Source organism: Spermophilus citellus (genome assembly GCF_964194105.1).
Source record: "Spermophilus citellus genome assembly, chromosome: X".
Classification (NCBI taxonomy): Eukaryota; Metazoa; Chordata; class Mammalia; order Rodentia; family Sciuridae; genus Spermophilus; species Spermophilus citellus.
This window is the reverse complement of record NC_138190.1, coordinates 105209014-105223398: the sequence shown is the minus strand read 5'-3', so window position 1 is coordinate 105223398 and position 14385 is coordinate 105209014. Positions and strand designations below refer to the sequence as shown.

General features: G+C 44.1%; 1 protein-coding gene across 2 annotated transcripts; it reads left to right on the top strand.

Annotated features, from left to right (window-relative positions):
- The first annotated feature begins 1959 nt into the window (after positions 1 to 1959).
- On the top strand, positions 1960 to 5784 carry RIPPLY1 (ripply transcriptional repressor 1). Of its 2 annotated transcripts, none has more exons than XM_081277921.1 (5): positions 1960 to 2424; positions 2902 to 3042; positions 3707 to 3782; positions 4391 to 4455; positions 5015 to 5784. In XM_081277921.1, the coding sequence occupies exons 2-5, from the start codon at positions 2903 to 2905 to the stop codon at positions 5364 to 5366; spliced, it is 633 nt and encodes a 210-aa protein (XP_081134047.1). In that variant the 5' UTR covers positions 1960 to 2424; position 2902; the 3' UTR covers positions 5367 to 5784. The 2 variants fall into 2 exon arrangements, with proteins under 2 accessions (XP_081134047.1, XP_081134048.1); XM_081277922.1 differs by having other exon boundaries at positions 1962 to 2424; positions 3707 to 3761.
- Positions 5785 to 14385: the final 8601 nt, after the last annotated feature.

Below are 14385 nucleotides of genomic sequence, written 5' to 3'. Positions count from 1 at the left end.
AGCAACAGACCTTTAATCCTACAGGCTGGGGAGAAGCCAATAAGAGGGTTCAGTGGCTTCATGTCCCACACCTGAATGAGACTATGGCAATTCTTAGGAGGCAGCGAGACATAGCGGTTGTGTAAGGAGAATAAACAGCCATGAAAACAGGACTGAAGGTTCCCTGGACTCTGGGAGAGCATGCTGGGAGTAAGACGGAAGGGGAACCCTGAGGCCTCCTGCTCAGGGAAGTGAAAGGAGTGGCCGAAGGAGCACAAGTTCAAGGTGGAAGGTGGCATGTGTTGCACAACTAAGTCTAGTTCATCAGTATTACAGGGCTCAGGAGAAATGTTTATGTGTTCCTCCCGCCTGTTGTCAGAGGCCACCTAGAGGTCAAAAAAATTCCAGGGTGTTACAATATTTCTTGAGCTTCTTTCTCCTGCACATGCTATCTGCACGGCGCCCAGTCTCTTTAGCGTCACTTCTCTTGGCCTCACTTCTCGTTTCAGCCAGTGATGCAGTACAAGCAAATTTCTATCTCTTGGAAGGTAATTCAAACAGAATTTTCAGAGACTGGTAGAAGCTGGAGCTCCCCAGTAACCCTTCCTTCCCCTCCAGGATTCCCCTCTTCAGAATCCAGGGTCTAGCATACACTTTCAGGAATAGAGAGCTCTCCCCCCAGCCCTAGGCAGCGCACTCATTTCATCTCATAGAATAAAACTGTTGAGGGCTGGTACAGTGCCAGGGCCTTGGGTTATGTAGTGACTGAGCTGTTAGAAAGTTTCCCTTCAATTGAGCCAAAATGTGTCTCCCTGTAGCTTCTATCCTTGGGCCTCAGCCTTGTCCTTTTAATTCACATAGAACACGTGTAAACTCATTCAAATATTTGAAAATGGCTGTTGTTTCCCCTAAGAATATTCTTTCTGCCACAGATAAGCATTTTTTTCTTTCAATTGTTTTTTTGTCATTATTTTTTTGATACCAGGGACTGAACCCAGGGAAGCCTAACCACTGAGCCACATCCCCCCTTCCTTTTTTTTTTTTTAATTTTGAGACAGGGTCTCCCTAAGTTGCTTAGGCTGAGGGTGGCTTTGAACTTGCAATCCTCCTGCCTAGGCTTTCTGAGCTACTGGGATTATAGGTATACACTACTGTGCCCATCTGTCTTTACTTTTAACAGCAGTTTGGTTGTGTATCTTTCTTGAAAATCCAGGAATTCATATAGAAGGAAGTAGCAATCTGCCATATTCTTCCTCTCAGAACCAACAACTGTAACATTCTTTCTTGTAACCAGTCTTTTTTCCTCTGCATACTGTGCATTCTACACTGTTTTCCAACCAAAATGGAATCCTTTTCTACATAATATTTTAGAAGATTATATTTTTCACTCTTGAAGGTATTAACTTTTCCCTCATTCTTCTACTAGGCTAATTTTCATATGAAATTCTTTAACTGTTTAATAATTGATTTAACTTACTTTGTCAGGCAAGACACTTAGGTTGTTTTCAATTTTTCTTTACTACAAAGAACACTGGAATTTGAAGTGGGATGGGGTAGGGAGTAGGTGAATGCAGAAAGACGAGCCCTTGAATCAATTAGTCATATGACTTTAGCATCTGATTTTTTTCCGTTTTCAATGTTTATAATTATACTTCCTAGAACACGACCATGAATGCCTGCTTAGTATTTGGTTGCAAAGGTTTACCCAAATTAATATAACTGGTTTCCTATTATTGGACACTGAGACAGTTTCTAATTTTTGATAATTACAAACCAGGCTGTGATGAATATCCAAGAAGCTAAATCTGTGCTGGTGCTGGACACTGAGGTCAGTAGGGATATTTTCAAGACCTCTAAAGAATAAGGTGCCTGCCAGTAGTTGTAACTGGAAGCTTTTTGGCAAAGACCCAGAAGGCTGGCTAAGGCCAAGGACTATGGTCAAGCCTCTGGGCTTGCCTGAGGTCAGTACCCATTACCCAGCTCCCATCACATAGTGTTCATGTTGGCAGGGACCTTGGGGACCACTGGGCTGGCAGCCTTATCTCACACGTGAGAGAACGGAGGCCTGGGCTGGTCCTTCGACAGCTTAGCACTGGGCAGAACTCTGCTTCACCCCAGCCTCTGGCTCCTGAATAGAAAGCTGGGATCTGCTTTCAGATTTGGAATCCGCCCCAGAGGCCCCAGGAACTCCTGCCTGCTGTCCTTCACTGGACCATTTACTGCTAAGGCTGGAGAGAGAGGACTCAGGCACTTTTGCAAATGAACTGAGCAGCAAGGGGGTGGAGGGTGTTGAAAGAAGATTGGAGGGCTACCCCACAGGCAACTGGGCCTGCTCCACCCAGAATCCCCACTTTTTTTCCCTAACCCAGGTGATAGGCTTAGTGGCAGTCATCCTATGTAAGGTCCATCTGGCAAATCTATTTGGGGTTTAAGCTGAAATAGCAGGTGAGTCCCTCCCTTTCTTTAAAGGGGTCAGCTGTTTATACTGGGAACCAGCTTTGCTAACAAGGCCTGTCTATCCTGCCCTCTGTCCCCAACAGCTCTCTGTGGTTTTGGGTGCTAATGAGCTCTCCTCCCTCCCTGCTTGGGCCTTGCTATGGGCTGGGGAATTCACACAAATGGTGTGCAATTTGTCCCTTCTGGGTTTTCCTTTCTGACTTGGAGCTAAAGCAAACCCCTCAACCCCCACTGACATCTTGTTTATTCAACTGGGAGAGATTTAACACCCAGGAACCCAGCTCCCCTCTCTGAGCTCCTTTCCCAAATCTTTATCCCCCTCCCAAGCCCCCAGCCCTGCACTCCCTGAATAATTTATAAGTCTAGGCAGGGCTTATAAAAGGGTCTCTAGAGAAAGACCAATAGTGTGTAGAAAGTTTTGAGAAGTAGGAGAGCCCACTGTCTGCCTGACCTTGGTGTCCTAAGGATGGACCCTGCTGCTCCTGCTGCTTTGGTGCCTGTCCCAGACCTGGCTTTGGCCCTACCACCAGTTTCCCAGGAACTCCCTGGCCTATTACACCCATCATCCCTTCTCTCTTCTGGACAAGAAATACCTGGGAGTGAAAGGTAAGTGGAACTTGGCATTTGGCAACCTGAACTCAGGCTTAGGGGGTTTCTAGGAGAGAGGGGAGATGAGCTATTGGAGCACCTCTGCTCTGTAAAGGGGAGAGGCAATGGCCTCACAACCCCTGCTTCACATCTCTGGCCTGGAATATTTCATTTGGCTTTTCACTTCACTAATGCTTCCAGGTGGCAGGAGGGGATTGGGGGACAGTGGGCATTGTCAAGCAGCCAGGTCCTTGTAGGCCAGGTGTAGAGTCCACTGAGTGGCACTGGGCCTAACATGCCTAGACTGTGGCTGAGGATGTAGGGAAAGAGCTAACATCTAAAGAAGCCTTTGACTTCATACCAAATGACTCTCATCTGCTTTTTTTCCTACCTCTGTAAGTCCAGTGGGGAAACAATGGGCCTGGGAATATTTCTGGTTCCTTCCCCCAGCCCAGGAAGATGGTAGGGTTCTGAGCTCTACTTCTTGGAGCAGAAGGTAGGAGGCAAAATAGTTTCCTCCCAACCCTCATTTACTCCTCCAAATATTTCACATTCAACAAACATTTACTAAAGCACCTGTTATGTCCCAGGCATTGTGCTAGGTGTTGAGAATTTAGATATGATCAAACATCTCATTGAGCCTAAGAAACTCAGCATCAACTGATCTCTTTTTTTCTCCTAGAGGAGCTTGTCTTTGGAGGCCCTGGCTGTCCTCCACAAATGACCCCCCAAGGCAGGTGAGGAAGTTGGTGGATTGGGTGAGTTTGGGTCCTTGTGATATACCTTTATAGGCACATGCAGCCACATTCATTCACACTGGCCAAGTCCCTTCCCAGAGAGCTCCTGACCTCAGTCCAAGGCTGCAAATCTGAGAGCTCATCCTTATGGCTTTGATAACATTTGAATTCCACAGAAGCTCTGGGAGGCCCAAGATTTCCATGTCCAATGGAAAAATGAAGAGACTTAGGCTCAGAGTGGGAAAAATGTTTGGGAAGGCCCCATAGCCAGTGTTCAGCAGAGCTGGTGCCCAAATTCCAGTCCCTTGGCACAATGCCTTTGTATTCTCCCACCCTACCTCCCTGAATCTTGGCTGCTCCAGTAGAACTCTGTCCCCTGGACAGCCTCCAAACAGGTGTTAGAACAGGGGCGGGAAAGCAAACAACCCCAGGACTCTGTCCATTTGTTTTTCAACCAGAACCAGGACAGACCCACTTGTTGTAGGACAGGGGGCTGGGGAAGTAGACCCTGGAAACATCTTAAGATCTCTTCCAGATCGTCCTACCTGCAGATTTCTGACCTCTGATGTGGGGGAGGCAGTTATCTGGCCATGCACTTTGAGCCACATGCTAGCTTTTACTTTGGACAGGCTGCTGGTGGGGTAACGGCCGCTGAGGCCACCAAGGCTGACTCTGAATTCCATCACCCCGTCAGGTAAGCTTCTGGCACCAAGCTTAGAACTTTATATAGATACATTAGCTGTCTAAATCCTCACAAAAGTCCTGAGAAGCAGGAGGAAGGAGGCATTTGTATGATCATTGTTTCACAGTCAAGGAAACTAAGCCCAGAGAGGTTAAGGGACTTTCTTGGCCAAGGTTGCTTTCCCAGAAGGCATTGTCACTCTTCCCTAAGGATGAGCCCCTGTACACACAGCAGTGAAGGAATCTATAATAAAAAAGATGGGAAGCCCAGCAATAGAGATTTCTTGGCTAGAAATCTCCTGGGAAGGGGAGTAGGGTAAGGGCTAGAACTGATAGATTTGGGGCTAGGTCCTCCCACAGCTGTAGGTCCACCAAAGGTGACCTTCTTGCCAGGGTCATTTTGTAACAGTTCAAAAACTTCTATTACAAAGCTCTCTTTCAACCTTTCCCTCTCACCCCATTAATCCAGTTAAGAGAAGGGGTTTAGGGGCTGGCTTCCTTCTTGGCCCTACTGGTGCCTCTGTATACTCAACTAGTCTACATTTGAGGCCGTGTTTCTTCTCTGCCCACAGGCTCTTCTGGCCGAAATCACGCTCCTTTGACTACCTGTATAGTGCTGGGGAAATTTTACTGCAGAATTTCCCTGTCCAGGCCACTATCAACCTTTATGAGGATTCTAACAGTGAAGATGAAGAAGAAGAGGAGGAGGAAGAGTATGAAGAGGAGAAAGAGGAGGCTGATAAAAAGGGGCCAGAAGGGTGTGTGAGAGTACCAGGGCCTGTACCACACAGGGCCACAGCTCCTCCTGTCCAAACTGAAGCAGTCACTGATTGGCAAGTTTCCAAGGGCCTTTCCAAGGGACAGCTTTCTGGACTAAAAACTGGGTCCTCAAGCTGCCCAGCTCATCCTGGCTTACCCAACTAGCTGGTGAACTCAGGCCCCTGGCATCTCATTGTCTGGGCTTCTGACAGGATTCCTAGGAGCTCTAGGGAAAGGAAAACCTGTTTCTGAAGCCCCCAGGAAACAGAGCAGGGCGGGGCATGCCCTTGTGGAGGAGAACAGCCACTTCTCAGGGCCTTTGACAACCAAGCCTTCCCAGGTGGCCACATAAGTCCAGTCTCTCCCATGGGAAGCCTGACTTCTGACTTTACCTCCAGGGACACCAATACCAAATCCAAGCAAATTTGGGGCACCTTTCTGATGAGTCTTGTAGGAAGACAAGGAGGCATCTAGAGAATCAGCTTGCTCTGGGGACTCCTTCCCCCATTTTGCTTGCTCTCCATTGAAATCTGAGTGTTGGCATGAGATGAATCAGGAGAAAAATAAACTACATGATGTTTGCCTTTTTCTTGGAACCGTGCTGATTTCTTAACTGAACTCTGCCCATGTTGTGAAGCCATGAGTGGAGGGTCAGAGACCAGCTCAAGGCCAATTCATTGTTGTGCCTGAGGTCAGTTGACAGATTTTTCTCCTTTGGGATGTAGGGCTAGGGACCCAGCATGGTGCCAAGGCTTCTCAATTTGTGAAATCAGGCTTGTTTAAATTTCTAGGATAGTTTAGAAAGCCCTCAAAGGGTAGCTTGAAAGTTGGGAGTAGGGGATGGGCTTCAGGGGAAGGAGGGAGTGTTGGAAATGGCTGTGCATGTGTGAGGAGGGGTATTTGGGGTGCTACTAAGTCCTGTCAATTTTTTTGGCACCAAGGATTGAACCCAGAGGCACTAACCACTGAATGACAACCCCAGTCCTTTTTCTATTTCATTTAGAGACAGGGTCTCACTGAGTTGCTTAGGGCCTCGCTAAATTTCTGAGGTTGGTTTTGAACTCACAATTCTCCTGCTTCAGCCTCCCAAGCCACTGGGATTACAGGTGTGTGTCACCATGCCTAGCCTATCCTGTCAATTTTCTGTCCTTAGTTCCCTTTGTGTCCCCCACAGCTCAGGCCTTGTTGTTGACCTTGCCCCAGTTCCTCTTCAGCTAATTTTGTTGCCTCTAGCATGTCCTTTGCAATTTGTTTTCTGAACTGGCTATCGAACCAGGCTAGGTCATGTCCTTACTTCACCAATAGCTAGGCTTATGGTTGTTCTGTTTGGTTTAGGTTTTCTGTTTGTTTTTGACCACAGAATCCCTTGGAAATCTAGGGCTTCCCTACCTAGAAAAAAATACATGTGTATACACACATACAATGCTATGTATTTCCAAATCAAGTCCTTAATGTAATATTCTAAGGTTTTCAATTATCTGGATTTGCCTCTCTTGCTTATTTACTTGTTTTTCAGAACTGGGGATTGAACTCGGGGCTTCACATATGCTAGGAAAATGTTCTACCACTGAACTATATCCCAAGCCCAGATTTCTGTCTCTTTAGATTCATCCCTCAACTCTTGCAATTTATACTGTGTCCTTGAATATGGCATACTTTCTAACATCTCTATGGCTTTAAACTTCTGTCTGCAATGCCTTTTCACTTTTGCATATCTTGTACTCCCATCCCTGCTATATGACTAGTCCACCGACCACTCCTATGAGAAGCCACTCCAAGCAGACTGACCTCTGCCACTCAGTGCCTCTCCTACCATAGCACCTGCCTCCTTTCCTATCCTATGCGTAAGATATAGCAGGGTTTGATATCCCCATATGGCTTCATAGCACAGCAAGTGACAGGCACAAAGGAGTTGCTTAGGAAATGCTGAAAGTCAAAATTCTCAAGTCTTCTTAAAGCAGCTCTTGGTAGAACCAACTTCCATTTACTTGCCTGTTTCCCTATATCTTAGCTACAAAGAGGACAGGATAACATCTTATTGAGAGGCAGAACGATGGCTACTTTTCTTTCCCCTCCTTTTTCAAACTGAGATAATCAGCTTCAGTTCTGAGCTACAGTTGGGACTTTGCAAATTCAGATAGAGCCTTGAGCCGGCCAACAAACTCACACACTGGTGCCATCTATTGGTCAAAATTTAACCTTGTTCTTTAATTAAAGCTGCTAGTTGATCTTTGACCACTTTAATCCTTTTATTCCATTCTGTTTCTGCTTTTAAGTAAAATAGAAACTACCATGTGCTTGTTGTATGACCTTGGGCAAGTTACTTATCCACTCTGAGCCCTCTCTTCATCAGTATAATGAGGAAAATAATGTTACTTCCTCTCAGAGTCATTGTGAGGATTCAACAAGATAGTATGTAAAAAGTATTTAGTCTGGGTCCTGGCACATAGGAAAACCATCCAGTAGGTGATACTAGTCATAATAATAGTAGTTGTGGTAGCTGATATTATTAATTTTATAAAAGAAATGAGATTATAGGGTTGAGTCAACTAATGACTGATTTATTAAGTACCATTTGATTGTCTAACCAGTCAAAACATCTCTGCAGTGTTCATCTCCATTAAAAACAAACAAACAAAAAAAACCCCAAAAGTTAAATGACAGAGGTCAAGTACTGTTTCCTGGACCACTCTTGACATTCAAATGGCAGCCCACAGGTTTTGGGATCCTGTCCTAAGACAGCGGTTTTCAAACCTATTTTCATGCTTTCACAGGAAAACCTTTCTTTGGAATTGTGTTTTGAATCAAGTGCAGAAGCCTAATATATAAGTCAGATAAAATGGAGCTGCCCTGGGGAAGCCAGAATCCCTGCCCTAGTGTCCTCCACTCTCCTTTAAACTCTCTCTACTCCCACTTATTTATTTATTTTTGTAGTACTAGGGATTGAACCCAGGGACACTCTACCACTAAGCTGCATTTCCAGTCCTTTAATGTTTTTTGTTTTAATTTTTTTTTTTTTTTACATTTTACTTGTAGCAAGGATTACTATCAAACTCCACTCATTGGGTCAGAATGGAGTATTAGCAAAAACCTTGCCCCTCATGTAGCATACTACCTATACTTGCAAGTACATTTTATGTTTTAATTTTAAGACAGGGTCTTGGCTAAGTTGCTGATAGTCTCACAAAATTCCTGAGGCTGACCTGAAACTTGCCATCATCCTGCCTTAGCCTCCAGATTCACTGGAATCTCCACCCTCTTTTGTGAAGCACTATTAGGAATCCCCAGATTGTGGGGAAGACAGTGTCATGAAACCACTGTCATAAGGGTTAAAATCAAGAATGATATGAAGCTGAGGGGGGATTAATTAGTATTTTAACATGACCAGTGTTCCGTTTAAAATCCTTGTTTTGGGTCCTATTTTTTAGGTCCTATTTTGTTAAAATCCTTTGTTTTGGGTTCTATTTTCATATCTCAAAAATTGCTTGAGTCCTTATACCATAGGTTATAGGGATTTAAAATCCTTGGAATCCCAATATCCTTGGTTTTAAAGTATTATATAGCATAGAATTACAAATCCCAAAATCCCCAGAGGTTTAAAGACCCTAAAACCCTTGGAACAGTAATTCTTAACTCAGAATGAGCTATTCTCATTCCCCCACACCTCCCTCTTACTGTGCACGTGCTGTTGTTTACTGAGTAGACATTTTGTCTCACTTTCCTTCCAGTACCATGTTCTGAAATGGCTTCCAATCCTCCTCCCCTCCACATGGTTGCTAAGTGATTGGAACTCACCATTTGGACTAATCAGAGCCCAGTGTGAGTCACTTTGGTATCAGTGTATTCAACTCCCATGCACAACTGTAGGGAAAAAAAATCTTGTTCAAAACCCAGAGTCCCAGAGTCCTTCCTCCAACTCTGCTCAGCTGTCCCATCCCAGTGCCACACAATACCTTTCCACCCAACCACTGATTGCCTCCTTTCCCCAACCACATAGCAACAGAGAGGGCATATCTGTTGAGAGTGAAGTTGCATTTGAACCGGACCTTGAAGGATGGACATGGATATAGATGGAGAGAGAAAACTTTCCAGGAAAAGGAGTACCTCTTCATTTACTAAGCACTACTATATGCCCAGTGTTAATACTGTAGTGATTAAGAGCATGATCTTTGGAAGCAGATGTACCTGGTTTCAAATTCCATATTTCTTACCCGTTGATTCTAATCATTAGCCTATGCCCCTGGAGTGTTAAGTTCAGCTTTCTGCTCTTAATCTCACTGCAATCTCTGTAGTTCTTTATTATATCTACCGCCACCTCACCCCACACAAGTTCATTAAAATAGTTGCCTATTCTCTGCCTCTGTGCACAGAATGTCCCCTACTCATACTTCTGTTACCAACTCCGCTTCTCACCCCTTCCCCACAACTGTACCTGTGTGGTTGTGTATCAGGTAGATATGTTATCTCCTTTCTTTGCCAGTCCTATGTTGTAAAATGGTGGCCGATCTTTTTCCCAAACAGGTTGTTATGTGGCTTGAGTTGACTGTTTTGACCTGTTAGGAGCCTGGTGTTGGTTACTGTGTTTTTGTTTTACCCCCAGTTGGCATGGCTTGTAGCAGCCTCCATGCAAATGTGCAAACCCAGGTACAAAAATATCCAATAAGGAAGGCTGGGAGTACGGCTCAGTGGTAAAGCTCTTGCCTGGCAGGCATGAAATCCTGGGTTCAATCCCAAGTACTGCCAAACACACACACACACACACACACACACACACACACACACACACCCTAACAAAAACTTAAGCAAAGAGTAAATAAATGCTCAGTGAGTGAGAGTTATAGCACTCACTCTGCCAGGCATTTACCATAGATGGTATGCCCTTAATCTTGTATGATACTATAATCACAACAATCAGGTGACAGGCATAATCAGTAACCTTCATTTATGAATAATTCTTTCTTTTCTTTTTTTTTCTCCTGAGTTTGTGCTTGCATGGAGATTGCATGGGGTTATGGCTTGCATGGGGCTTACCAGCTGGGGGTAAATCCAAACCCAGTAACCAACCAGGACCCCGACAGATCAAAAGAATGAAGGCCACTATTTTACAACAGGGGACTAGGGAGGTAAGCAGGCGAACTGTCTGTCCACTAGATAGCCCCAAAGACACAATTGGGGTGGGTGAGCAGGAGGTAGTAACACCCACTCAGGTGGAAGAGGGGCTTTCCTGTCCAGAGAGCAGGTAACAGGGTGAACAGGAGGATAAGACAACAGCTGATTTTGAACTCTTCTAGGAACTTTACATGGATTAACTCCTTTAATACAATATCCCCAAGGGGTAGGTAAAGTTAGGGAAACTGAGGCATAGAGTGGTTTTTAAAAAAGAATTATTCCAGGGACTGGGGTTGTGGCTGAGTGGTAGAGCATTTGTCTAGCCTGTGCAAGGTGCTGAGTTTGATCCTCAGCACCACATAACAATAAATAAAATAAAGATATTGTGTCCAATATAACTAAAAACTTTTTTTAAAAAAAGAATTATTCCAAATCACACAGTTGGTAATCTGTGGCATTTTCTAAGTGCCAGATTCTTGACATGTATTACCTTACAACAACCCTAAAAAGTAAGTACTATTATTGTCCTGATATAATAGATGAGGAAACTTGGGTACAAAGAGGTTAAGGAATCTGCTCAAGTTCACGTAGTTAATGATTGAGCCAAAATTTGAGAGATGGCAGCACTTGCCTATAAGTACACTGATGATGCAGAAGTAGGATTTACATTCCTCTGACTAGAGCCCCAAGCCTTCAGGAGATGGAATCAACAGGGTTAGGTGAAGGATTAAATCTGTGGGAGGGAAAAGAAAAAAAAAGGTTTCAGTTCTGCCTGGAGGGAAGTGAGTCAGAGGATATGAAGAACTTTGGGCCAGGGGCCAGGAAAAGCTGAAGGCCAGTGAAAGGTGTCACTGAGGAGGGATGTTTGGCAGCCTCCTGCTAGGCAATGGCAGGCTCTCATGGAACCTGGGCTTTGAGTACAGGGTTACCAGAGGCAAGGGGTTGATGAGGGAATTTTGTTCCTGCCTCTCAGTGCTGTTCTGCCTCAGAGTGGAACAGGACTTTGCTGCCCATGCCTCGTTCTGGTTGAAAAGTCCAGGCCTAGAAGAACTATCAACAGCTGAGCTCTCCTGTGGTGTGCCAGACACTGTGCTTGGTGCCCCATACACTTCATCCAGAATTAGCCTCACCAAACCTCAGCAGGGTGTGTAAGATTATCCTCATGCTTATACGATAGGGACCCAGGTAAAGTGACTTGTCAGCAATTACACAGTGGGACAGTCTAGGCAGAACTGGGACAGTGTAACTACAAAGTCCTAGCTTTTAATTACTAGTTTCCTTCTCTTCTTCTCCTCATGTCCCCAGACAAACCTTGTGAGCCTTGAAGGCTAGCAGCTGTCTCTGGCCTCCTACAATATACAGGAAAAAGAAGAGTGTAAAATGTCACACAAAGGCACTTCTATACCCATCATGAGTGATACCTGAGGCTTGAGGTCAAGTGCAAATTTTGAGGTTGAGAGGCAACACAGGAATCAGCTGGAATCAGGCTCTGGGTTCTTCCAGATGTCTTCCACTTGAGAACAAGCTCCACGGTGTATATTAACAACTGTAACGTGTATATTAACAACTGGAGAGGCTGCGCCCTCTAGTGACCAAAATGTCAATTTACAGCACTATGCACTGGAGCAAGAGGCCCATTCACCCAGAGGATTCTATGGCCAACAATTTTTAGTCCTTGGTAGTTGCAGAAAAAGGCTCTGGAATCAAACTAAATCTCGGTTGAAATACTGGTTTTACTCCTTTATATCTAAGTGATCATGAAAACATTAGACTCTTAGCCTTAGGAAGGATAATAATACCAATTCAATAGAGTTATTGTAAGGATTATGTTAGATAATACATGTAAAGGCTTAGCAGATTACACATTATGATTGTAATATCTATATATGGCATATATATACACACATTATATGCACATTTTCATATATAAATATATGCAATATAAGCACATATATAAAATAATTGTTCTGTTTTTTTACACATGCTATCATATTAATAGTCACATCTTTTACTTCCTTTGCCTTCCCCATTTAGCTCTATTAGGTGATCTTGATTTAGCCACTCATCTCACGTGGGACAAAACCATCAGGATCTCAGAAGGGCAACTCAATCTCTAGTGAACCTCAAACCCACTGTCCCACCTCAGGGAATGCAATGCCAACACTTTTCTTAAGACTTGTAAACCAGACATAGGCTAAGATATTTGCTTTTTTCATGTATACTTTAAAAAACTTAGACCGCACATCTTTGTCTTCAATATCCTGTGAATATTAATATGTCTGCTTTATACAGGTGTTGGGTTCTTTCTACGTTTTAGAGCAACTTTACATCCATATCCATGTTCTCATTAATGATCCATAATTTTTTTGTACAGGAATCTAATACAGGAGTGCTTAACTACTGATCCACATCCCAGTCCTTTTTCTTTCTTTCTTTTTCTTTTTCCTTTTCTTTTTTTTTTTTTTGAGATGGTCTCACTAAGTTGTTTAGGGCCTTGCCAAGTTGCTGGGACTGACCTAAAATTTGTGATCTTTCTGTCTCAGCCTCTTGACTTGATGGGATTACAAACACAAGCTACTGTGTCCAGCCATGATTTTCTTAATACTTAGTGAGGAAATCAAGTATGATGAGAAGGGAACTGATTTCCTCAAGGTTGCACAGCAAGTCAGTACAGGAATCAAGGTTAGAGCCCAGAATTTGCTTTTGTACTGGGGATTAAACCTAGGTTGCTGAGCTATACCCCCAGTTCTTTTCATGTTTTTTTTTTGTTTGTTTGTTTGTTTTGCAAAGGGCGTCACTGAATTGCTCAGGCTGGCCTGCAACTTGCAACCCTCCTGCCTCTGGTTCTTAAGTTGGATCCCAAAATCTTAATGTTGAATCTAGTGCTTTCCACCAGCCCTTGTAATCACACAAAGCCCAATGCTCTGGCTAAACGAGAAGCATCTGTAACCCTAGACATGGCTTATTCTTGAAGACCATCTCACTGCACTCTGACGACCCATTTCCTGCTTCTCCTAAATATCCCCAGTACATTATCAAATTATGATTCTTCACATAAAAGAAATGGCAGCATGTTGGTAAGACTGGTGACCCCAAATAGCTACATCTCCAAAACTTGCTAAGAATACAATCAAAGATTAGATGACAGGTTTGGGGAGATGTGAACATTATCTCTTCAGCCAAGCCATGTGTACTGCTAAGAAATTAGCTGCCTTCACAGCCAGCTTGATTTAGCCACTCATCTCATGATGGACATAACCGTCAGGGTCTCTGAAGGGCAACTCCGTCTCTAGTCACTACAAAGACTGGGAAGTGATGATGTGTGTCATCAGCATGGGTCCTAATGGTAGCAGCTGTTTTCAGGCAGTGAGGGAAGCAGTATGATAATAACTCAAAGCTCTCAGTGTCACTTGACATGACTCTGGGGGCAGAGAATGCAGGCTTAACTGCCAGTACCAGGGACTGTCTGCTTTCATCCTAACACACTAGCAACAACACAAGCACTGCAGAGATAACAAATCATTGAGTCCAAAGACCCCCTACCTATCTCCTAGGTGACACCAAAGCACTGGCAAGCTTGGCTCTGCTCAAGAGGGAAATCTTATTACTTCCTCCTGGAGTGCTGGAACTCTGGGTGGCACAAAATTTCTCTTTCTGCTGTCACTTGTTCTTTGCTCTGTCATCACCATAGCAACCCAGGAGTGGAAGCCAGCATTGAAACCAACCCCTCCCCAACAAGTATTTGTGGAACAGCAAGTGTAGGTCCTCTCTAATATTAGGTGAGCTGAACATTTTTAACCCACTCTGTGTGCTTCAACCTTGTTCACTACAGAAAGTTAATACTTTTCACCTGTAATTTCAGGCAGTTAATGTGCCCCTTTCTTCAATCTTTCTACATGGGAGTTACTAATCTGACTGGTCTGAGATCAGTCATTGGGCCACATGTCCCTAGGATCATAACAGTGAAAAATAATACATATCTGTGACTCTACAGTCTGTCCCACTTGCTGTTGGATTATTAGGTCAGGTGAAATTTGTTCTGAAAACTTCAGCTTCTCAGATTCAAAGGAAGGTA